Source organism: Zalophus californianus, chromosome 14 (genome assembly GCF_009762305.2).
Source record: "Zalophus californianus isolate mZalCal1 chromosome 14, mZalCal1.pri.v2, whole genome shotgun sequence".
Classification (NCBI taxonomy): domain Eukaryota; kingdom Metazoa; phylum Chordata; class Mammalia; order Carnivora; family Otariidae; genus Zalophus; species Zalophus californianus.
The window spans coordinates 48605441-48632006 of record NC_045608.1 but is presented as its reverse complement, the minus strand read 5'-3'; the positions used below and the strand labels follow the sequence as shown (position 1 = coordinate 48632006).

General features: G+C 36.6%; 1 protein-coding gene across 1 annotated transcript in view; it reads right to left on the bottom strand.

Annotated features, from left to right (window-relative positions):
• The window catches only part of TAF4B (TATA-box binding protein associated factor 4b), a 124643-nt gene that overhangs the window by 73874 nt on the left and 24203 nt on the right, over positions 1–26566 (bottom strand). The window contains 6 exon segments of the mRNA XM_027577153.2: positions 14393–14498; positions 15430–15565; positions 23751–23847; positions 23849–23877; positions 23879–23914; positions 23916–24368. Of these exon segments, the coding sequence (XP_027432954.2) occupies positions 14393–14498; positions 15430–15565; positions 23751–23847; positions 23849–23877; positions 23879–23914; positions 23916–24368 (857 nt within the window).

Below are 26566 nucleotides of genomic sequence, written 5' to 3'. Positions count from 1 at the left end.
ATGTACATATGTAGATGTGTGTGTATATATATCTTGGAAGAAAACATGGAAGCACATTGTTATGGACTCAGGATGAAGAAGGATTTTTTAGAATACAATGAAATTCAAAAGCTGTAAAGCATGAGAGTGATAAATCTAATACTGTGATTTAAAGTCTTCTAAAACAAAAAGACTCTAAAAACAAAGTTACCAGTTAAAAGATTGGGAGAAAGATATTTATAACATACATAACAAAGAATTTCTCTCCTATATAAGTCTAGAAAGCAATAAGCATTCAACAGATAAATGAGCAAATGTAATATGTTAGAAATTTCCCAGAAAAAATACTAATGGTGACATTTTTGCTTCAGGCAGTAAATGGACTAGATTTACTGAGGAGAAATTACACGACATTCTAACTAGACCAGCATTAAGACATTTTCATTCCAGTGTTGGGTGCACAGAAGTTGTCAAAAAAGTTGTCAGTAAAAATAAGCAATAACCACACTCTAAAGGTAGAGCTGCCTTAGTGGCAAATGCCTGTGGCTGGCACTAGTTCCTGGACCTCTGTTAATGTGGAGAAATTGTATCTGAGACTGCTGGGTTAAGTCGGGTTCCCTAGAACAGGTACTAAAGTGGTCCCAAATCAACAATCATCCCTGGTTACCATGAGAAAGTCACAAATCCACTGTGGAGTAAAGCCAGCTCAATTTAAGTCCTTAGGTTTAATCTGATCTACCCATCGAATGAGGTTTTAAATTCAGAAATTATATATTTTTTAATTATTTTTACTTATTTTTTTGAGAGAGCACATGTGCACACCGTGGGGGGCGGGGGCAGAAGGAGAGGGAAAGAAAGAATCCCAAGCAGCCTCCATGCCCAGCATGAAGCCCAACGCAGGGCTTCATCTCAAGACCCTGAGATCAAAATCAAGAGTCAGATGCTCAACTGACTGAGCCACCCAGGCATCCCTACATTTTTCACTTCTAATTGTCCTTTTCCAATCATTGTATTCATTTTTTTAACAGAAAACCTCCACTCATTTTTGTGATTCCACATTTATTTCTAACCAATTTATAATAATTTTTAACATTGATATTTGATCATCCAATGTTTGAAGTCACTGGGTTTCAAATGGGCTGCTGTTTCATTGTAGTTTAACTTTCAGGGTGACTTTTCCTTATATGTTTCACTTTGAAAGTGAACACATACATGGATACCAGAAAACCATGAATGATATTTTTAAAGTGCTGAAAGCAAAAAAAAAAAAAAAAAAAAAGGTCAACCCATAATTCTACCACTCTTGACATCATTGTCTATATAAAGTAATCTAAAAATTACCAGAAATTAAGAGCCTAACAAGCCAATTAGCATAGGATTAAAGAAAAAAAACAATGTACATTTCTATACAGTAGTAACAGAAAAGGCAATCACCAAAAATATTTATGATAGCAAAAAAAAAAAGGTACCTAGGAATAAATCCAACAGCTAGATACAACAAATTGTGAACAACCTGTATAGATAAAATTGTATCACTTTATTGAAAGATGTTAAAAAAAGGCATGCATAAATGAAGATATAAATATTTATAGATAGAAGGCTCAAAATTATAAAGAAATCAGCTTAAAGACAATGGACTCAATGTCATGCCAATTCAAATTCCAGCAGACATTTTTGGTGGAATTTAAACTAATACTTAAATTTATATGGAACAGCAAAATCCCAGGAATAGCCAAGAACAGTAGAAGGGTGGGTTATGAAAGTGAAATAGAGGGGCGCCTGGGTGGCTCAGTTGGTTAAGCGACTGCCTTCAGCTCAGGTCATGATCCTGGAGTCCCGGGATCGAGTCCCGCATCAGGCTCCCTGCTCAGCAGGGAGTCTGCTTCTCCTTCTGACCCTCCCCTGTCTCATGCTCTCTCTCTCTATCTCAATTCTCTCTCTCAAATAAATAAATAAATAATCTTTAAAAAAAGAAAAAGAAAGTGAAATACAGAGAAATAAAGTATACTGGTAAAGGAGATGCTTTAATGGATTTAAAATTTATTCTGAAGCTACAGTAAATTGACAATCATGCTACTGGAAATAAACAAATTAACCAGTAATATAAAATAGGGACGAAAAGATAAACTAAAAATAATGGATGGCCTAGAAAAGACCCTAAATATGATGTAGGAGATGCTACAGATCACTGAGGAAAGACAGAGTCTTCATTAAATCTGCTGAAACAAATGATTATGCATATGGGAAGGAGTGAATTCGGATCCCTATCCTACATCATAAGAAAAAACAAAACCAAAATTAAACCGTGTTGACCAAGATTTAAATATAAAAAGTGAAATTTCAAAACTTTTAGAACACTATAAAGGAGACTATCTTTATGATACCAAGGAGGATAAGACAGCACAAACAATTCATTGAAGAAATTGCTAAATCCAACTACTTTTTTTTTTTAAATACAACTACTTTAAAATGAAGAACTTCTGTTTATCAAAATATATCGTAAAGTATACTAAAAACACTAACTTCAATAAATATTGGCAATACAGAAAAGTATAAATAATTACACTAGGACTTCTGCTTAGTTGTAGACTATCACTTAGACAATTGTTCTGATTAAGAAAAACTAACAAAGCCAGAACATTTTTAAATTTTATTTTTTATTTTTTTTAAAGATTTTATTTATTTATTTGACAGAGAGAGAGAGAGCACAAGTAGACAGAGTGGCAGGCAGAGGGAGAGGGAGAAGCAGGCTCCCCACTGAGCAGGGAGCTTGACACGGGGCTCGATCCCAGGACCCTGGGATCATGACCTGAGCCGAAGGCAGACACTTAACAACTGAGCCACCCAGGTGCCCCAGAACACTTTTTTAAAGTTTGCTTGAGGGCAGACAAGGGTCCAGGAAACCAGGTCTTGAGGAGCCACAGTCCCAAGAGAAGAGAACCTCACCATTGGAAACCCAATTTTTTCCATGTTGTTTTTCCTTTGGGCATGTGCAAATTCTTGATGTAGAAGAAGACACTAAGAAGCCATGGAGAGGGGACGCCTGGGTGGCTCAGTCGGTTAAGTGTCTGTCTTTGGCTCAGTTTATGATCCCAGGGTCCTGGGATCGAGTCCCATGTTGGGTTCCTTGCTCAGCAGGGAGCCTGCTTCTCCTTCTGCCTGCCACTCCTCCTACTTGTGTGCTCACTCTCTCCCTGGCAAATAAATAAATAAAATCTTAAAAAAGAAAAAAAGAAGAAGAAGACATGGAGAGGGCAGCTACTAAGAAACAGAAAAGCCAAGAGAGCATTAGGCAATCTCATGATGATGAGAGACAGAAAGTTAGAGTTCAAGGTTTCTGAGGCTGCCAATATTCAGGGTGTAGGCCATGACCCTATAAAAGAACTGAGGCACAAAGAAGCAGACTTGACATTATGTGATGATTTTTCATTCAAAGCACTGAACACTGAAGCTCTGCAAAAGAAAAGTCAAAGAAGCCAAGCAAAAAGCTTATGAAGAGCACTCTTGAGAAGGATTCTGGGAGATGGCAGAAGAGCATAAGGAATCTGTCTGGTGTGACTATTTTGGAACTTTTGAATCTTCTGAAGGCTTCCAACTTTCAGGGGAAGGCTTGTAAGATAAACTGGGTTTTGGGTCAATTTCAGCTGTTAGTTTGGCAAGGGCTACCCATCCCCCAGACTCCAGCCCTGGGGCAAACAGCCATGCACATGTATTAGAGCAGTCTGCACACAGCTTGTGGCAACTAGGGTGTGTGTGTGTGGGGGGGAACGGGGGGGGGAAACTGTCCTCCAAATATCAGGAATATATGCTCAGATCACTGATTGTTGCTTCTGATTTCAGAGGTGCAGACTATGAGGTGGGTAGGCATTGTTGCTAATACTACTTCCTCTGTTGCAGGGCCCTCACCCTCTAGCCAAAGTGACTTCTAAGGCATATAAAGGGTGAGTCCCATTTCCCCCCTTCCCCTCATTTTCCTCTTTTAGAAGCCAGATATGAAAGATTAGGACATTCAAAGGCAACTGCATTTATAAGGGAAAAGAGAAAGTCACCAGACATGCCCAGGGAAAGTCAAAAGCTAAAAACAACCTAAGATCTAAAGTTCATACCTCAGGTTGATCCTACAACAAAAACAACACACACAAAAAAACAAAAGACAGCAAGCCCTAGGGAATGGGAATAATCTAATTTCCAGAGATGCCGCATTATTAGATTCAAATGTCCAATTTTCAACAGAAAATCATGAGACATACAAAGAAATATGAAAGTATGACCAATTAACAGGAAAAAAACCAACACAGAAACTATCCCTGTAAAAAAAGACCCAGGGATGGATGTACTAGGCAAAGACTTTAAAACAACTGTTCTAAAAATATTCAAAAAACAAAAGGAAGATATGAGGAGAGTCAAGAAAATGATGTATGAACAAAATGGAAATAACAATAAAGAGAAACCTAAGGGGCACCTGGGTTGCTCAGTTGGCTAAGCATCGACGTCAGCTCAGGTCATGATCTTAGGGTCCTGGGATGGAGCCCCACGTCAGGCTCCCTGCTCAGCAGGGAGTCTGCTTCTACCTTTCCCTCTGCCCCTCCCCCATTCATGCTCTCTCCTCTCTCTCTCTCTCTCTCTCTAATAAATAAATCTTAAAAAAAAAAGAAAGAAAAGAGAAAAAACGAAAAAGAACCGAAAAGAAATTAAGAAGCTGAAAAGTACAATAACTAAAATGAAAAAATCACAGAAAATTTCAAAGGCAGATTAGGGAAGGCAAAGAATCTGTGAACTTGAAGACAGAGAAAATGGAAATTACTGAGAATGAGGAGCAGACAGAAAAAAGATTGATAAAAACCTACAAGGACCTGTGGGAAACCATCAGATGGTCAAACACATATATTACGGGGTCTCAGAAGGTGAAGAAAGGGGCAGAGAATATTTAAAGAAATAATGGCTAAACACATCCCAAACTTGAGGAATAACATCAACATAAACATCCAAGAAGCTAAAAAAAACTCTAAGCAAGGTCATCTCAAAGAACCCACATTGAGACACATTATAATCAAACTTTCAAAAGACAAAGACAGAGAATCTTGAAAGCAGTGAGAGAAAAAGAACTCATCACACAGATGACAGTGTCTCCCTCACTATGATATTGGGAAAAGTGAATGTTATAGAACTTATCTTATTAGCACAGTACCTGGTACACTGTAAGTTTGAATAAATATTACTGAAATGATAATAACTACTAAGTTATTGCCTTTTAAATAAGCCTCTAAACTGACAGATCAAAAGAATATCTAAGACTGAAGATATCTTGATTTCTGAAGAATAACAGAGACACTCAGTTATTGACACTCCTAAGAGACAAGATGGAGTATGACCAGAATGATAACATAATTATATAAGAAACACAATGACAAGTACAAAGCAGACAATAAACAGTGGTTAAATGGATTAGCAACATGCTGAGAAAAAAAATCATTGAAGTGTTAGTTAATCCATTAGTATCACCCTAAAAGGCAGGCTAGAGTGTCAAGCTTTGTCTTTCTTTTTTTTTTTTTAAAGATTTATTTATTTATTTCAGAGAGAGAGAGAGAGAGAGAGAGAAAGTGTGTGCACACAGTGGGGGAGGGCAGACAGAGAGGGAGAGAGAGAGAATCTCAAGCAGACTCCCTGCCGAGCATGGAACCTAACTCGGGGCTCGATCATGACCTCAAGAGTTGGCCACTTAATGGACTGAGCCACCCAGGCACCCTATCTTTCACTCTTGAATAGATACTAATGTCATCCATGCAAACAAAAACCTGTAATAAACTAATCTAATCTAACATACATATACAGAATATGCTATCTGAACAAAAGCATATATATTCTTCAAGTGCACATGGGACATTTTCTAGGATAGACCATATGTTAGGCCACAAATGAAATCTAAGTAGATTTAAAAAGATAACAGCTTCTCTGGTAACAACGGGATGAACTTCGAATCCACAATAGAAAATAAAACTGCCAAATTAAACAAATTTATGTAAACTAAATATACTCTTCAATAATCAATGGGTCAAAGAAGAAATCCAAAGGGAAATTAGGAAAGACTTAGACAATGAAAATGAAAACACAACATACCAAACTTTATAGGAAGCAGCAAAGAAGTGCCAAGGAAATTTATAGCTATAAAAAACAAGAGGGGCGCCTGGATGGCTTAGTCAGTTAAGCACCTGCCTTTGGCTCAGGTCATGATCCCAGGGTCCTGGAAGTGAGCCCTGCTAAACAGGGAGTCTGCTTCTCCCTCTCCCTGTGCCTCCCCTCCCCCTGGCTCACGCGTACACACACACACTCTCTCTCTCTCAAATTAAAAAAAAAACAAAAAACAAGAAAGTTATCAACAAACTAATTTTACAACTTCAGGAACTAGGAAACCCAAGGCAGCATAAGGAAGGAAAAATAAAAATTAGAGCAGAAATAAACAAAAGAGAATAGGAAAACAAAAAGGACAATTAATCAACCCCAAAGTTGGTATTTGAAAAGATAGAAAAATGAACCTTCAGCTAGACTAATAATAAAAAGACTCAAATTAACTAAAATCTGAAATGAAAATAGAGACATCACTACTGATTCTGCAGAAATAAAAATAATTATTAGAAAGTACTAAGAAAACTGTAGGCAAAAAAAAAATAGAATAACCTAGATAAAATGGACAAATTCCTAGAAACACAAAACCTACCAAGTCTTAATCACAAAGAAAATCTAAACAGATCAACAACTACTAAGGAGACAGAATCAGTAATAAAAATATCTCCCAACAAATAAAAGCTCTGGCTTCACTGTGAATTATACCAAACATTAAAGGAGAACTAATATCAAATCCTCTTAAAACTTTTCCAAAAAACTGAAGAGAAAATACTTCCTAACCCATTCTATGAGGCCAGCATTACCGTGATACCAAAGCCAGACAAAAATACCATAAAAAGGAAACTACAGATTGCTGTGCCTGACTCGGTCGGTACAGCATGTGACTCTTATTTTGGGGTTGTGAGTTCAAGCCCCATATTGGGTGTAGAACTTACTTTAAAAAAAAAAGAGAGGCACTTGGGTGACACATTCAGTTAAGTGTCTAACTCTTGGTTTCGGCTCAAGTCATGATCTCAGGGTCATGAGCTCAAGCCCCGTGTTGGGCTCTGTGCTCAGCACAGACTCTCCTTAAAACTGTCTCTTCCTCTCCCTCTTCCCCTCACCTGCCCACACTCTGTCTCTCTCTCTCTAATAAATATTTTTTTAAATTTAAAAAATTTAAAAGAAAACTATAGACCAATATCCCTTATGAACAATGATGCAAAATTCCTCAACAAAGTACTACCAAACTGAACTGGACAACATATTAAAGGATCATACACCAAGGCTAAGTCGGGTTTATTCCTGGAGTACAAAGATGGTTCAATATACAAAATTGATCAATTTAATACAGATTAACAAAAAGGAGGGAAAAAAGCCACTGATCATCTCGAGTGATGCTGACAAATAATTTTATAAAATCCAACACCTTTTCATGATAAAAACATTCAAAAAACCAGGAATGGAAGGAAAGTATCTCAACATAATAAAACAAGATATGAAAAACCCACAGTGAAAACCATATTCAATGATGAAAGACTGAAAACTTTTCCTCTAAGATCAAGAACAAGATAAAGATGTTAACTTTGGTCTCTTCTATTCAGCATGGTACTGGACATTTTAGCCAGAGCAATTATGCAAGAAAAAGAAATGAATCCAAAGGAAGAAGTAAAATTATCTCTATTCACAGATGATATGATCTCATGTGTTAGAAAACCCTAAAGATTCCACAAAAAGAATTAATAAATGCACTGAACAAAGCTGCAGGATACAAAGTCAATACAAAAAAATCAACTACATTTCTATATAATAACAATGGACAATTTGTGAAGGAAATAAGAAACTACATTTACAATAGCATCAACAAGAATAAAATACTTAGTAATAAATTTAACCAAGAAGCCAAAAGACTTGCACAATGAAAACTACAAAATGTTGTTGAAATTAAAGAAGACATAAATGAATAGGAACGCAGCCAATATTCATGGATTGGAAGGCTTAATATTACTAAGATGTCAATGTTACCCAGAGCAATCTACAGATGTAATGCAATCTCTATCAAAATCCCAGTGACATTTTTTGCAGAAATAGAAAAACCCAACTTAAAATTCATATGGAGGGGCGCCTGGGTGGCTCAGTTGTTAAGCATCGGCCTTCGGCTCAGGTCATGATCCTGGCGTCCTGGGATTGAGCCCCGCATTGGGCTCCCTGCTCCACAGGAAGCCTCCTTCTCCCTCTCCTACTCCCCCTTTCCTCTCTCTTGCTGTATCTCTCTCTGTCAAATAAATAAAATCTTTAAAAAAAGAAAAAAAAGATTTTAAAAAAAGATAAAAAATAAAATAAAATTCATATGGAATCTCAAGGGACCCTGAATAGCCAAACAATCTTGAAAAGGAACAAAGGTGGAAGACCCACTTCCTGATATCAAAATTTACTACAATGCTACAGTAATCAAGATAGTGTGGTACTAACATAAAGCCAGACATATAACCCAAATGAAATAGAACAGAGAAGACATAAATAAACCCTTACATATATGGTCATATGATTTTTAAGATCTTTTTTTAAAATTATTTTATTTATTTATTTATTTGAGAGAGAGAATGAGATAAAGAGAGTACATGAGGGGGGGAGGGTCAGAGGGAGAAGCAGACTCCCCCCTGCTCAGCAGGAAGCCCGATGCGGGACTCGATCCCGGGACTCCAGGATCATGACCTGAGCCGAAGGCAGTCGCTTAACCAACTGAGCCACCCAGGCACCTTACGGTCATATGATTTTTGACAAGGGGGCCAAGCCCTTTCAGTGGGGAAAGGATAGTGTTTTTTAGCAATAGTATAGTGCTGAAGAAACTGGATATACACATTAAAATGGATGATGTTGGACCTTTACCTAATTCCATGTACAAAACTTTAACTGAGGGGCACCTGGGTGGTTCAGTAGGTTAAGCGTCTGCCTTCGGCTCAGGTCATGATTCCAGGGTCCTGGGATCAAGCCCTGCATTGGGCTCCCTGCTCAGCGGGGAGCCTGCTTCTCCCTCTCCCACTCCCCCTGCTTGTGTTCCCTCTCTCGCTGTCTCTCCCTCTGTCAAATAAAATCTTAAAATTTTTTTTTAACTGAAAAAGGATCAATAACCAGAAAGGATAAAAAATATATGACCTAAAACTATAAAACTCTTAGAAGAAAACAGGACAAACACTGGATTTGGCAATAATTTCTTGGATATGACACCAAAGGCACAAGCAACAAAAGAATATTAAACAAACTGGATTTCACAAAAATTTTTAAATTTTATGCTTCAAAAGACATTAACTTCAGAGTAAAAAGGCAATCCACAAAGGAGTATTTGCGAATCATACAGCCAATAAGGGAGAAATATACAGAATATAAAACTCAATAACAAAAAATTTGATTATAAAATAGGCAAAGTACTTGAATAGAAAATATCCAAAGACAATATACAAATGGCCAATAAGCACATGAAAAGATGCTCAACATCACTAATCATTAGGGAAATGCAAATCAAAACCACAAAGAAGTATCACTTTATATCTATTATGAACACTACTGTCAAAGAAAACAAAACCAGAAAATAACAAGTGTTGGCAAGAATGTGGAGAAATCTGAACTCCTGTGCACTGTTGATGGGAATGTAAAATGGTACAACTGCTGTGGAAAACAGCATGGCAGATCCTCAAAAAACTAAAAATAGATACCATATGATCCCGTAACTCGATTTCTGGATATATAACCAAAAGAATTGAAAATAGACTTGAAGATATTTGTATGCCCATGTTCACAGCAGCATTATTCACAATAGTTAAAATGTGGAAGACACCTAAGTGTCCATTGACAGATGAGTGGATATAAAACAGAATATAACTCAGTCTTAAAAAGGAAGGAAATTCTGACTTATGCTACAACATGGATGAACCCCTGAGGACATTATTCTAAACGGAATAAGCCAGCCACAAAAGGACAAATACTGTGCATTTCCACTTACATGAGACTGTTGTAGTCAAAATCACAGACAGAAAAGTGGAATGTTGGTTGCCAGGGGCTGGTGGGGGATGGGGGGGTGGAAAAATGAGGACTAATGGATTAAAAGGTATAGAGTTTCATTTTATAAGATGAAAAGAGTTCTGGAGATAGATGGTGGTGATGGTTGCATACCAACGTGAATGTACTTAATGCCAATTAAAAATGGTTAAGATGGTAAATTTTATGTGATGCATATTTTCCAAAAATTTTTTAAAAACGGGGGAAAAAGAATTAAGACAGTTTACAACAACAACAAAAGCCTGGTGAGTTTTAAGGACTCTTAAAGTACTGAGGAAATAAAAATTTTCAGAATCCAGCAAAGAGAAGCACCCTAACTCTTAGCTGAAACTCCTGAGGGGAGGGGCCAGGAGAACCAAAGGGATATGCTAACCTTGGAAAGATTACAACCTAGCTTTGAACCAGCTCAATTACTGACTATATTGAGGCAATTTGCTCCTCTACTGTCAACCAGAAAATTGGGTAAATTCTCTTTCTGGAGGTAACTAATCCAAAACTCCTATAATTATTTTTTAAACATATTTGACATTGACTCAAAAAAAATTACTAAGTAGACACCAAGAAATAGGATGAAAAAGCCAGGTAAAAGAAAGAGACTTACAGTTAACATGGATATTAGGAATATCAGGCATGGACTTTAGAAATAAGGATGATGATTAATTGTCAAGAACACAGGAGTTAAGATACTTCCACCAGCTCAGTCGGTTAAGACCCACTCTTGAGACTCTGGATTTTGGCTCACATCATCTCAGGGTTGTGAGATCGAGCCCTGCCTTGTCTTGGCTCTGTGCTGGGTGTGTAGCCTGTTAAAGATTCTCTCTCTCTCCCTCTGCCCCAACCCGCCCCCGCCCCCAAAAAAGATACTTCCACCAGATAACAAAAATGTATTAAAAAAAGAAGTGGAGGTTATGATTTTTGGTAATGGCAGAATAACTTGATTAATAATTATAAAATCAACATACAATTTTTAAAAAGGCAACCATTTAAAAAAGACAAATCTGGGGCACCTGGGTAGCTCAGTCAGTTAAGCATCTGCTTTCTGCTCAGGTCATGATCCCAGGGTCCTGGGATCGAGCCCCGCATCAGGCTCCCTGCTTAGCAGGGAGCCTGCTTCTCCCTCTCTCTCTCTGCCCCTCCCCCTGCACACTCTCTCTAAAATAAATTTTTTAAATCATAAAAAAATAAAAAAGATAAATCTAGGGGCGCCTGGGTGGCTCAGTCGGTTAAACATCTGACTCTTGGTTTTGGCTCAGATCGTGATCTTGGGGTCCTGGGATCAAACCCCATGTTGGGCTCCCCACTCAGTGGAGAGCCCGCTTGAGAGTCTTTCCCTCTGCCCCTCCCTTCAAGCTTGCTCTCCCTCCCTCTCTTTCTTTAAAATAAATAAATAAATCTTTAAAAAAATAAAAAAGAAATCTAAACCACAATAACAGGAAACTGGTCAGTGGCTAGATGGAGTGTAACAAGGGGACTGGCTAGGAAGGAGCACCAGGAAGCTTTTGGGGTGTTGAAAATAGTCTATGTATCTTGACTGACACAGACTAAACACACTGTATTGGAAGACAATGATGACTGCCTAGATGTCCATCTTCTAATATTTCCTCCCAAAACAATACAGAACAAGGAAAACCACAACCTCAGCATAACTCAAAGACAAAGAATACTCAAACTTCAAAATAAGTATAAATGAAAAAAGGGCAACCAGTTCCCCACCCACCCACTCCTTGCCCCACCCACCCAATGTGCCCCCACCTCATCTGACTCAAGGCCTGTGGTAAAAACAGACTAGTAAAACTGCTGTAAAGAGGTCAGAGAACTGGTGGCAATGGCAGGCATAAGGATGAAATATTCTATTAGCAGGAAGACTAAGCGCATCCCAAATCAGAAAGTACTAAAAAGATGTCCTACTAGATCATAGTATGAGCTCTATTCAATTGAACCTCGTAGACTTAAATGTGTAAGCTTGGGGGTGGGGACCAAAATGGGGAAAGGAAAATTTTTTTTTTAAAGATTTTATTTATTTATTCATGAGAGACAGAGGGAGAGAGAGAGAGAGAGAGAAGCAGAGGGAGAAGCAGGCTCCCAAGGAGCAGGGAGCCCGATGCAGGACTCGATCCCAGGACCCTGGGATCATGACCTGAGCCAAAGGCAGACGCTTAACCATCTGAGCCACCCAGGCGCCCGGGGAAAGGAAAATTTATACAGTGCTGCAGACAAGAGAATCAAAGAGGTTTTTCATAGGCCAATAGATACAACCAAAACCCTATTAAGAAGCATTGAAGAAAGGTATAAAAACAACCAAGGGAATGAAAAGGAGATAAAGAAATTAAAAAAGATCAGAGGCAAAATAATGGAAAGTAAGGGAGATAAAAAGAATAAAATCCATACTCTTGCATTCCCTGAAGAGTAAAACATAAAACAATGGACCAGAACTAATATTTCAAACTATAATCCAAGAAAACTTCACAGACATTTCAAGAAATCAGAATCTACATATTAAAAGGGCCAACTGGTAACCTAGGAAAGTGAAGTAAGAATGGTCCATATTTCACAGTACATCCTAATATAAATATATTAGATTTTAAAGATAAATTCTCAAGGCCTTCAGACAAAAAGATCAAATAAATAAAAAACAACATAAATATTAAGGCAATAGTAGAGAAGCATTTTTAAAAATGCAATATGAAAAAAAAATGCAATACGAAATGTTAATTTCCTATCCTCCTATCCAGCCAGCGGTCCTTCAAGTATGGAGGACATTGAAATCAGTTTTTAACATACAAGAATTTAGCATATTCTATACCAAATGAGCCTTTCTTGAGTAGATGAACTTCATCCAACCAAGAGATAACTATGAAAAATTCAGAGAAAGGACTAAACATGATCATTTTAATATAAAAGTAGACCTACAACTAAAATGCAGGTGGAGATGAGAAAGAAAGACTAATGCACAAATGTTTTTATACTGTGACAAAGAAATAATGCAACTAGAACTGGGAGAAGGTTGAGGAAGAAGAAAGTAGAATACCCACACATTGATATTTATATAGGTAATGGCAGAAATTAAAGAATATCAATACAAGAAGGACAAACCTAAAACTGTAATACTTCTGAACAAAGTATAAGAGATAATCTTTGTAAGCTAGAGTTGCACAAACATTTCTTGGATAAAACATGAAAAGCATAATTTACAAGGAAAAACAATGAACTTAACTTCAGCAAAATTAAATGTTTGCTCTGTGAAAGACACTGGTGAGAGAATGATAGAACACTCTACAAAGAAATTATTCCCAAATCACTACCATGGCAAAAGACTTGGATCATGAATACATAAAAAATGCTAAAAACTCAACCGTAAGAAAACAAATAACTCAGTAAGAAAAACTGGTCAAAGGATTTGAACACACACTTCATCAAAAAAGGTATATGGATAGCAAATAAATACAAGAACAGATGCTCAACATCTTTAGTCATCAGGGAAATGAAAATTAAAACCACAAAATAACCACAATATACTTTTTAGAATGGTAAAAATCAAAAGAACTGACAATACAAAAAGCTGACAAAATTGAAGAGCAAATGAACTCATCATTGCTGGTAGAAATGCAGAATGGTACAGTTCCTTTGGTAAACAGTTTGTTAGTTTCTTAAATAGTTAAACAAACGCTTCCCTAGTGATCCAGGAATCATATTCTGGAAACGAAAACCTATGTTCACATAAAAATCTGGATGTAAATGTTTACAGCAGCTTTACATATTATCGTCAAAAACCAGAAACGACCCAATGTCCATCAATAGGAAAAAGAATAAAGAGATTTACATTTATACAAAGAATACTTCCCCCCTGTAAAGAACAATCGTCTAATGTTCAAAATGATATGGATGAATCTCAAAAACATGCAGAGTGAAAAAAGATGCAAAAAGGTTAATGTAATTTTTCATCTATGTGAAGTTCAAGAACAGACAAAAATGATCTATGGTGATGGACGTAAGAATAGCAGCTGCTGGAGGCAGGGGTCAGAGGTCATTGATTTGAAAAGAGCATGAAGGTGAAGGGTATGTTCAGTATCTTGATTATACAGGGATATATGTTTATCAAAATTCATTGAACTATACACTTAAGGTTTGTGCACTTGTTTATAAATTATACTCAATAAAGTATTGTCAGCTTTTTAAAAAGGCATCAATATATTAAGTATTATTCATTCATCTTTTCCTTTAACCAGACCAAATGTTAACTATTTATTTTCTTTACCTGAAGGATGTTGTTCCATTCTCTTTTACTTTATTTTTCTGAATAGGAGATGCTTGGATTGACAGAATCTTATTTCCTGGCAGGGTAATTTGCTTTAGAATGGAAGCTATACAAACAAAAGAAGAAAGAAAAATGAATTAAAAAAAAGTCATGCCATATTAGGAAAAATGCAGAATAACAGCTTTTAGTATACAAAGAAAATTTCAAGCTGTCCTAGAACTATACTTAAATTCAAAAACGACAATGAATTTATTCCCTGCACAAGCAATCATCTTATAAAATCAAGACCTCTCCATTTCTTTTTTTTAAAGGTTTTATTTATTTATTTGAGAGAGAGAGACAGCGAGAGAGAGCGAGAGAGAGAGAGAGAGAGAGAGAGAGAGAGAGGAGACAGTGAGAGAGAGAGAGAGAGAGAACACAAGCAGGGGGAGTGGGAGAGGGAGAAGCAGGCTTCCCGCAGAGCAGGGAGCCTGATGCGGGGCTCGATTCCAGGACTCTGGGATCATGACCTGAGCCGAAGGCAGACACTTAACAACTGAGCCACCCAGGTGCCCCTCCATTTCTTTTTATATAGTCTTCAAACAGTCTACAGAATTACCAGTATTATAAAAACATGCAGAAAAAGTGACAGGTGATAAATGTTAATAATATATCATATTTGTAGATTTAAAAAAATACATGAAATCTCTAACTTTTACGTGTAACAATGATTTCCAAACTTAGAAAAAGTAGTGCATTTTAAAAAGAAATAAAGCTATAGCAATTTTTATGTTAAAAAGTGCTTTATTTACAAATATGTTATTCTAATTACAAAAATACCATGAACAGCTGCTTCTTTTATTCTAAAGCAACACATATCCCTAAAAAGTAGCTATGTATGTATAAAGAATGTACTAAATAGTTATTTTTCAGTCCTCCCCCCAGGTCCTATTTAAAAGACTATCTTTCTTAATGTAACAATAAAAAAAATAGAATGATACAAAACCCCATCATGTTCCAAACCCAGTGTGATGGGGCAGGGATGGATCGGGGTCTACCTGGAGCAAACTGACTGGTAGGTATTGCAGTGCTCACTGGCATCTTCTTCTGTCCAGATTTCTGAATGGTCAATGCTGAGGAATGGGAAAGTGTGGTCACTTGTTTTGCAACACCTCCTGAAGGCTGCTGGACTACCTGAAACAATGAGAACTATTAATATACTCATTCAACTAAACCTGCTTTAGAAAAAAACAAGCTTTCAATTATAACAGTAGAACAAATGACTGTGCTCACCTAACTGTAAATATACCTTTACATTAGCGTAACAGAAAGTCTACTTAAAATTTATATTTGTATGTTGCAAAATTATCTTGTTCAATAGTGAAAAACATGACTATTACACAATATATTTTATTTTTAGAGTGGAATTCAAATTTGCATTATATACTGCCCAACTTAAATCTCCATTTGGATCCTATTTTCATTTTTTAACTTATGGAAAATTTCAAACATATACAAGAGTAGAGGGAAGAATAAAATGAAACCACCTATTCCATTATTACCCAGCTTCAACAATGATTAATTCTTTACCAATCCTGTTTTATCCATATCCCTACCCACTCATTTTCTCACCACCCTCAATTTTTTTTTTTAAATCCCAGGTATATCTTTTTTATCCCTAAATATTTCAAAATATGTCTCTAAAAGATAAAGACTTTTAATGGGCTACTTTTTACAAGTCTCTGGAAAACAACAATGCTAGGGTGTTCTCCAACAGAATAGTTCAAGAAATCCAGAGGGCAAGGATTAGGGATAAAGGAAGAGAAATTAAACTAATAGTAGGGCCTTATTTTTAGCTACAAAGGAGAAAAGTCAAAATAGCAGAGCTTCATTTTTTTCACTTCAAAAAAGAAAAAGTCACCATGTATATTTGAGTCTGCTATTAATAGTGAACTACTTAAAAGTCCTTAAACTCAGATATGGCTAATATAAACAAGTCAGGAGAAAGACTTCTGAACAGAATTTTGGGTATAGTATTCTATTCTCTCATTTTTTTGTAAATAAAATATAAAATTTAGTGTGTATTACTAAACAAAAGTAACTCACAAGAAACTCAAAATGTCCCAGCAAAGAATCCCATGGGAACTAATGCCCATACAGAAGAAATACAAGTTGGAATAATCCAACTGCCATCATTCTATAAAAAGAAACTCTTGAAAGAGAGAAAGAACTCTTGAAAACAATGATGTATTTTAATAAGTTGAGATTATAAACTGAGTTGTATTGTAAAGTACAAGAAATCAGATTTATATTCTACAAAGTAATATTTTGATGGATGAACAGATAAAAGATACGGTATACATACAACAGAATAGTACTCAGCTACAAAAAGAATGAAATCTTGCCATTTGCAACAACATGGATATTATATGCTAAGTGAAACAAGTCACAAACTTCCAGTTATAAAATAAGACAGGTGAATACAATATACAGTATAGGGAATATAGTTAATAATATTTTAATAACTTTGTATGATGATAGATAATAGTTAGGTTTAGTGTGGTGATCACTTCCTAATTTAAATGTTGAACATTACTATGCTGTATACTGAAACTAATATAATATTGTATATTAACTGTACTTCAAAAAAATTTTAAAAAAATTTTTAGAAGTGTATGTACAGAGAAAGGTAAGTTAAAAAAACAATCTGTAAACAGTGATTATTTCCTAGGATTCAACTGCAGGGTAATTTTGCTTTCTACTTTGTGTATTTATTATATACTTTATAGATATGTACATTATTTGCTTTTTTATGATTAGCATAAGCTACATTTATAATTAGAAAAATAATAAAGTTATATTTTCAAATAACTAAAGATGAGATTATTAGAAAAAAATTCTACAAAATAATATACATTCAGGGTCATATTTATTCATTCAGACTGAAACTCAACAGAAATACTCCTCTAACAATTCTGTCTTATCTTCCTATTCATATTTTCTTCCTTAATATCCTTAAGTATTCTTTTCCAGTATTTTAATTGTGAAAAACAGTAATAAAATATTAGAGGTGTTTATGAGTTAGTCTTCATACCAATTTGATAGGTAATCATATAACAGCCCAAAGGCCTGCCCCTGAGGTAGACACAGGCTCTACACAGCCTGGCTGTGTGCACCCTCAGCTATAAAGAGTGGACTCCGGGACACCTGGGTAGTTCAGTCGGTTAAGTGTCTGCCTTTGGCTCAGGTCATGATCCCAGGGTCCTGGGATCTTCAAGTCCCCCATCGGGTTCCTTGCTCAGCAGGGAGCCTGCTTCTCCCTTTGCCTGCCGCTCCCCCTACTTGTGCTCTCTCTTGCTTTCTCTCTCCCCTCCCCCTGACAAATAAATAAATAAATCTTAAAAAAAAAGTGGGCCCCATGAGACCTCGGCACCAGTGTGCAGCCCTGGCAAGAACAAGGTGAGGAAAGCAAGCCTCAGTACCTACCTGTAGGATCCTGGGTGTGCCTTGCCCTGCCTCCAGCCCAACTGGGGTCAAGATCATACATGTGGAGGAAGACAATATGCCAGTTAAAAATATAGGGGTACCTGGCTGGCTCAGTGGTGGAGCAAGCAAATCTTGATCTTGGGGTTGTGAGCTCGAGCCCCACCTTGGTGTAGTGATTACTTAAATAAAACTTCGAAAAAAATACATATATATAACCATAACTTCATAAATTATATTTATATATATTATGAATATAAATAAAATATATAAATGTATATGGTATGTGATATTTTTATATAGCACAAAGTTCTGAGCTGGGATTTAACAATCCTGGATCCCCATCATTCCTCATCTTAATGACTATAACACTTGGGGCAGCAGATGTGTAGCATACTCCTACACACTTGCTGAACAAAATCAAATACAATGAGTGAGAAAGTGTAAGTGCATTCATTACTGTTCTTTCAAAGAAAGTACCACTTAAATCCACAGTATTAGGCATCTTATGGAGACTGAAATTATCATAGAGAGATGGAAATTCACCCAAAGAGGTATTTACTCCTACTTGGCAAGGAAAAGAAAAACTTAAGTCCTTTATTTAATTTCCCTCCAAAAAGCCACTAGACAGGAAAATCAATAAATAGTACATACCTTAGCCTTTTCTCTTGACATGTCAAATTCTGATGTTTCTTTTGGATGTTAACATAAAATAATGTTCTAGTAGTTTATAGAAATACAGATCTAGTGCAACACAGTATCACTTAGATTTTTTTACATTATGATTTTTACATTATGCTCTGGGATATCAGACAAGGAACTATTCTTAAATTTCATAAGGAAAGGACACAAAGAAACACAAGTTTGAGTTAAACAAGTAGATGAGAACATCCCTTACACTTTTTTTAAAAAAGATTTTATTTATTTGAGAGAGAGAGAAAGCATGTGTGAGCAGGGGGACGGGGAGAGGGAAAGAATCTGAAGCAGACTCCTCGCTAAGCACGGAGCAGGATGGAGCTTGATCTCATGACCCTGAGATTATGATTTGAGTCGAAATCAGAGTCCAGCACTTAACCAAATGAGTCTCTTACACTTTGCTTTCCCTGTATTTCAACCCTCACCTACTCCCCTGTTCATAAATACACATCAATCAAATTCTTATCCCTAAATAACTCAACTAGTACATACACACACAGTGATTGGAATCAAGGGTATTATCGCCTCTAATTTCTATGTCTATATAATATTCAATATGTGATTACTGGCATGCACTCAGTAGGTTGAGTTCTAGAAAATAGAGGACCCCAACTAAACAAAAGCTGCAGCTTTATAGTCAGGAAATACATGTTAGTTCCCAACTATTTCTCAGGAACAGTCAGTACGTGGTTCTTGTACCACTATTTCCTTATCTTCTGGGACAATGGCATATATCACTAAATGCCATCACTTCTACATACCCTCATCCAGCCTCAGAATCTTAACATAGAACTCCAGTAAAATCCTACAAAGAAGATTGAAACTTATATGCCATACCCAATCTAAATTAAAACTCAACGTTGGTAAACTTCAGAATATGCTGTTTCTTTCATTTAAAGGGCCTTCTAAACACTTTTAAAAATGTGCTCAAATGAATTTTTAATTATACTACCAGCTTTTATAAGGAATCTGTAAATGCTGCTTCAAATTGAGAACCTCTAAGTTTCTGTTAAAAAATTTATGATTTCTGATCTGTAGATAATCTTTAAATTAAATTTAGCTTTTGCTCAACTATGAATAACAGTTTTTTCACAAATATCCTAAGAAAAACTTTTAAGCATCAAAACTGAAAAGTTTCTACTTACTATCTACCCATGATCTGTAAACTATAATACAGTTCATCCACTTCCTTTCATCAACTTTTAAAGAAAGGTAAAAACATGAAGTTTAACATTTAGTTGGAGTATGTAACATCATATAACACCTACTATGCCAGAATTGTTCAATAACAATAACACTAACCATTTATAAGAACTAGATTGTCAGATGAAATCACAGGAACTACTGATTAGGTCCATATTTCAACAATTCAAGCATTTGAGGACCAAACTATACAAAGCAATGAACTACTGGCACAAAATGAAAAACTTATATCTAAAGAAACTGTGAACAAGTCCAATTATTTCATTTGATGACAACTCTAGCAGATCCCCAGAGGATAACATACAATAATCAATGAGATAGAAAAGATAATATATAGTAACAAATCTAAATTAAAAAAATAAATGGGGAAGGGCCTCTTTAATCTGGAATAAAAATATATTATTTCATAAAATAATAATTCTATAAAATCTAAACCCTACACTGGGAAGATTAAGAGGATCCTTATAATTTGAAAAGTGTGATATTTAAAACATCTAGAAGGCAAGAAACCTATACAATTCTCCAGAAAAACTAGTACATGCTAGAAACTAAAACATTAAGAAGAGGTTTTAAAATTCATGATCAATCATTAAAGGAAATAAACACAAAAAAAATTTTTTTTTTAGAGAGTATGAAGGTGTGAGCAAGAGGGGTGGGAGGGTGGAGGGGGAGAGGCAAACGGAGAGGGAGAGAAAGAATCTCAAGCAGGCTCCACACCCAGCACAGAGCCTGACCCAAGGGGTGGGGGTGGAGGAAATCAATCTCACCACCCTGAGAATCATGACCTAAGCCGAAATCAAGACGGTCCCTTAACCAACTGAGCCACCCAGGCACCCCAGAAATAAACAAATTTTAAACCTAATATTGAACAATCTATACTTGTATTCTTCAGCTCATTTTTGGAGACTACATCCTGAGTTCCACAAAACACAGATTTGAACCAGTATGGCAATTCTCATATTTTAAATTATGATTTGCCATATCTCTTAAAGCTGCACTGAATACTATCTTATGTTTCTAGCACCCTGAGTATTTTCCCCCCTCACTTATCTGGATTAAATTGAACTATGGTTTATGATGGCCTCATGGATGATATTCTTAAATTACTTTAGTAATACTAAACTTTAGTAATATTAATTTCCTAAATTAGCTGATTTGAAATAATGTCCTAGTTCAAGCCTCTCTGTGGCATTACCACACAGAATGGCTCGTTTTGTGCCCCCAGGTAAAAATGTGTTATGAAACAGATTACAATGCATCTTCAGTGTCTAGATGCTCTGGTGTTTGACATTTTAAATAGGAAGGTATAAATACATCAAATTTGTTGAGTGAAATTAAAACAAAGGCCAAACAAGAAAGCAGAATTCACAAGAAAAACTAATTATTCCACATTTTTATAAGAATGAAAGTAGGAGGTCAAAAAATCCCTAAAATTTTACCATTAGATTTTCTTTCTTTTTCTTTTTTTTTAAGTAATCTCTACACCCAACGTGGGGCTCAAACTCACAATCCTGAGATCAAAAGTCCCATCCTCCCCTGGACTCAGCCAGCCAGATTCCCCCCATTGAAACATCTGTTACATTTTTTCTTGATTGAAATTGTTTCTCATGTATAACACGTCAAACATACAAATATAAATGCTGTCAAGATATTATTACCAGTCTTACTGTTTCAGGGACACTCTAGATACCTAGAAGTTCTTGCCATGAGTACCATATCCTAATGGGAAAGACCCTGGGTTTTAGTCTGAGATCCAAGGCTTGTTGAGTGCCAGTGGATGGGTCACTTAATGTTTCCAGATTCTTAAGTTTTCTCCCTGCCTTTTCTTCCACCATAAAATTATTTTAAAACCCACAGTAATACCTGACATGCTTTTAAAACTCTACATAGCTGTAAAGTGTTATTTCACTTCAGGAACTAATATGGTATAGATGTTCAATAAAGATTAGCAGTGATTCAAGAATCACTTATGACCTGTAAAAAGGATTTCAATTCTGTTCAGTGCTACCAAAAAGAGGCTCTCCTTGAGGCAATTACTCTGTTTCAGTGGTTCCCAAAGCTGGCTGTTGAAACTGATGTTTAGAATCACTGCTTCTAAAAAGGTTTCATCTCTGAGATTAAATTCAAACAACCCAAGAGAAATTCTGCAAGGCAGGCCTACATTTCTTTATTTGAAAATCAGACTCAGGGTAGGAAGGGATGAAAAATTATTAGCACCCAGGAATGACATTACTTCCTACCTACCCAAGAGTTTTGACCACTGTCCAAGTTGATCTTCCCCCTTTCTTTCTTCCTTTCTTTCTTTTTTTTAAGATTTTATTTATTCATGAGAGACAGAGAGAGAGAGAGGCAGAGGGAGAAGCAGGCTCCCTGCTGAGCGGGGAGCCTGATGCAGGACTCGATTCCAGGACCCCGTGATCCTGACCTGGGCTGAAGGCAGACACTTAACCCATCTGAGCCACCCAGGTGCCCTGATCTTCCCCCTTTCATCTTATGCCCATAGCTGACCTTTGCCCTCAAAGACATCATCCACAGATATAAACCTCTTCTCCTGATCAGACAACAAAGGCTGGGAAGTTTACTTAGATTTTATTATTCTCAGAAGCAGAATAAACTAAAATAATGAGATTCAACACACAGCCTTTAACATAAAGATTTATAAAAGAAAACCAAGGGCAATTACCCAAATTTAAAAGAACAGCTAACTGTTATAAGGTAAGCGAGTTTACTAAGAAATGTAATTTTTAATTAATTCACCATGTAATATTTCCTACAGGTTAGTAATAATCTGACAGTCTGTCTTGATTAAACTGGAATGTTCTAAACACTATGAAAATAAAGGGAAACCTCACTAAATGAGTCAGAAGGCCAGAAGGGGACCCTCTCACACCCTATAACTAGTCATCAATTGCAGACCCCAACAGAAAGGGAGGTACCTTGCATTCCCAATAGGAAGAAGCCTATCCTTTACTACCTTTGTAGGAGGAAGAAAGATTTTTCACCTTGCCAGCAATAGCCCAGCCAATGACAGACTGTCACAACTCAAGCCAATGAGAAGGCACTACACTTTGGTTTACTCCAGTGGACTTTTATAAAAGCATTTTCCAACTTCCCCCCTTCCTCTGTACAAGGCCATTCTTCTTTGTTCTCTAGATCTGCCTATGGTTTTGCCATATCTTGTTTGTCCTGAACTCTAATTCTTTGCCATTCCCAAATAAACCCATTTTTGCTGGTAAAATAATAGACAGTTTTATTCCTAAGGTTAACAACACTAAATGATAAACAGCTAAAATTTCTTTCACCTAAGAACCTCCCAAACCTACCAAGTTTAGGAAAACCACAATTTCATATTCATCTACTCCCCCTCACTGTTTCCCTCTCCCCTTTGCACATTTTTCTTGAGAAAGTTACCATAACATTACTTCTGTAATGACCTTGCCCAAAAGATTCAGTCTGAATCTATTCTTGAGAAAACAATTAGATAAAACAAAGAACATTCTGCAAAACAACTAGCCTGGGTACTTAAAACTATTACAACCGAATGAGCAACTAACAAAAGGCTGGGAAGCTATTCTAGATTAAAGGAGCCTAAAGAGAAATGACAGGTAAATGCAATACGCAGTTCTTATCAGAAACATCAAAAAAAGGGACATTATTAGCTATAAAGGACACTGGGGACAACTGGGAAAAAAAAATTATACCAATATTAAATTTCCAAGTGTGATGATAAGTACGTGGCCATTATGTTAAAAAAAAAAATCCTTTTCCTTAGAGATACCACAGTACTTAGAGGTATGTCACAACTTCTGCAATTAACTCTCAAATGGTTCAGGAAAAAGTTCTGTGTGTGTGCTTATGTATGTGAATAGAGAGTGAAAGACTAAGCAAGTGTGATAAGTCAAGGATACTCAGGGCCTCATCTGACTAGTCTTGCCAGTTTTCTGAATGTTTGAAATTTTCAAAAAAAGAACTGAGGAAGAAATGAAATGTTACTCACTAGCTGTTTGACTTGAACTGCCTGAGGAATCCCAGCTGGCTGTGAAAGGATGGGGCCCGGCTGTGCAAGTTTGATCTGGACTGGAGCAATGACGGCTCTTGTCAGATGTGGTCCCAGCAGAAGTAACCAACGGGTTTCACAGATGGAAGACAGAGAGCTGCCGCGGGAAGTTTCTCCGAAAGTTACTGAGGGAAGAGCCAGCGTGACTGCTGCCCCAGAGACAACTGGCTTTTCAGGTTGAAGAGAGACTGCTGTAACTGTATTCGGTATAGATGTCACAAGTGGTTTTGGAGTCTGAAGCAAAACAGTTCCAGCTGTTGTTCCTCCTGGTACAGCACACGGACCCACAGAATGAAGTGTCACAACTCCAGTTTTTGCTCCCCCCGGACCAGCAAGCGGATTCAGAGTCGGCACTGACATAGTACTGGGTGTTGCTGCTCCGGAAACAATGATGGGTTTTTCACACTGGATTGAGCAAACTGTTGTTGTCACCACAGGAGAAGTTGTTGCTGTTGTGGTACAGGTAGCAATGACTACCTCGTTAGAGGTCTGCTGAACACACTGCTGAATAAAGCTCTGGGAGTTGGGCATGAGTTGTCGTAAGGCATTCACACTTTTCTAGAAATGGGAGAAAAAAGAACCTGATAACTAAACAAATTAGCTGCTAGTAAAATAGAACTACTTTGTATTTCATAGCTTTACCAATATAAGATAAATCAAAAGTATACCAGGTATTTCCAGTTGAGGAAATCTGGCATCACCTTGGTACTCATATCCTGCCAAGATCTAGGATACAACCAATTTAAAGCACAAAAGTGCCTTTATTTTTCAATACAAAATTATTATCTCTCAGTATTGAATTTATTTTATACTCCCTCAAAATCAATTTGGTAAAATAAAACACTGTGTCATACTTGGTTGTATTTACTTATACCCCATAATAGATCACTAATAATTATTCTATCAGTAACTTTCTTTATATGACAATAGAATCTAAAAAAAAAGTTTTTGTTAATTAACTTTCCAAACTTTGGATAAAAACAGTCTTTAAGTCAAAATAAAACTAATACAAGGATGCCTGGGTGGCTCGGTCAGTTAAGTGTCTGCATCGGTTGGGTCATGATCCCGGGGTCCTGGGATTGAGTCCCACCTTGGGCTCCCTGATCAGCGGGGAGCCTGCTTCTTTGCTTTCTGCTCCCCCTGCTTGTGCTCTCTCTGACAACTAAATAAAATCTTTTAAAAACAAAACTAATACAACCAAGGTCAATTTCCTTAATGAGCTAGATATTTTCTGACTAGATTTTAAGTTGGTGTCTCTCCTTGTATCTTTCTGAAGAGTAAAGGCAGTTCAAACTAAAAAGTAGAACATTCTGCCTTTTCATCCCTGGGGGTTTTGTTTGTTTTTGTTTTTGAGTAAGGAAAAAAAAAATGGAAAAGGAGGTAGAAGTAGATTATCTTTTGGTGAATTCAAGGGCCTGTTTGGAAGTTTTCCTTGTTTTGACACTTAAATAAAGGCAGTCTGACTGAATTTTAGAAGCAAATGAGAACTATTGTTCTTCCTTTCCTTTCCTTTTAGTTACATCTTTTACTTTTTTTTTATTAAAAAGGATTGAAAAGTTCTTCTCTGAAGGTTTTCAAATATGTATATAAATGGTAACAAAGGAAAGTAAGAAGCAGAGTCTCATAATCTTTTTCCAAACTTAAAAAATGGTGGGAAACAAGCTGCTTTGGAAATACATGAACAAATGAAGTGATCTGATTAAATTTAAGCTAGAAATCTAATATGAAGGGGTCCTGAGAAAAACACCAACTGGAACAATGTTAAAACTAATCAGACTCAAGAGACTATTATAAAACTGTATATTAAATATCTCTTGATCAGCTGGCCAGAGATTAAATGCTGAATCCCTCATCTCTACACAACATTCAATGCCCCAAGAGCTCTCAAAAATGGGGGGAAAAATTCTCAAGAAACCAAATCACAAGGCTTAATAGGTCCTTAGAAAATACATACAAACCACAAAAATTTCATGGTGTAGTATTTGGTAACTTTAAGGTAGTGTTACCCTAGCAAGCAGAGTCAGATAGGATAAATTCTGGACCTGTAAGTTTGATAAAAAAGTAGTCAATATTAAACAGTTTATCTCTAAATGGAAAATACTATAATATCTAGCACCTAGTATCCTCAAAGACTGATATGAAAGTAAGTGCAAATGATGCAAATTAAAAGTAAGTATCTAGCAAAGCATAGGATGAATAAGAACATACGCTATTTCCTCCCTTCTCCCCCAGTGTCTCCAGTGAGTATGAAATATAGATGAATTCAAGAGTTGTCAGTGTCATGCAGACAACCTATAGCTCAAAGAACTTTTGCCACTGAAAGGAAGGACTGCCCTCTAATTTCTCAATCAAGAGGATCATCCAAAACAGGGTATCAGTCATTTGATATTAGATATTATGCTGAAGCTTCAACCTCCCTTTGCCCAGACCAAGTCTCCTCTAGCTAAAACATTGTTTCTTTAGCCACATTTTGTTTTTCAACATAATTGGCACCCTCCTAATCAGTGTGCTCACCCCTCCTAGTGACAGTTTCCATTACTGTAATATCCTTCTGAAAATGTGGTGCCTCCATTTCCCTTCCCACTCTTTTTTTTATGAGGCAACCAAAAGGAGTCTTCCACTGTGATGCCTCTTTCATCTCCTCTAGACAATTAAACCAAATAGTTCTTTTTACAATTTTTTAAAGATGTATTTATTTGGGAGAGAGAGATTGAGAGAGCGAGCATGAGCAGGAGGCCGAAGAGGAAGAGAGAATC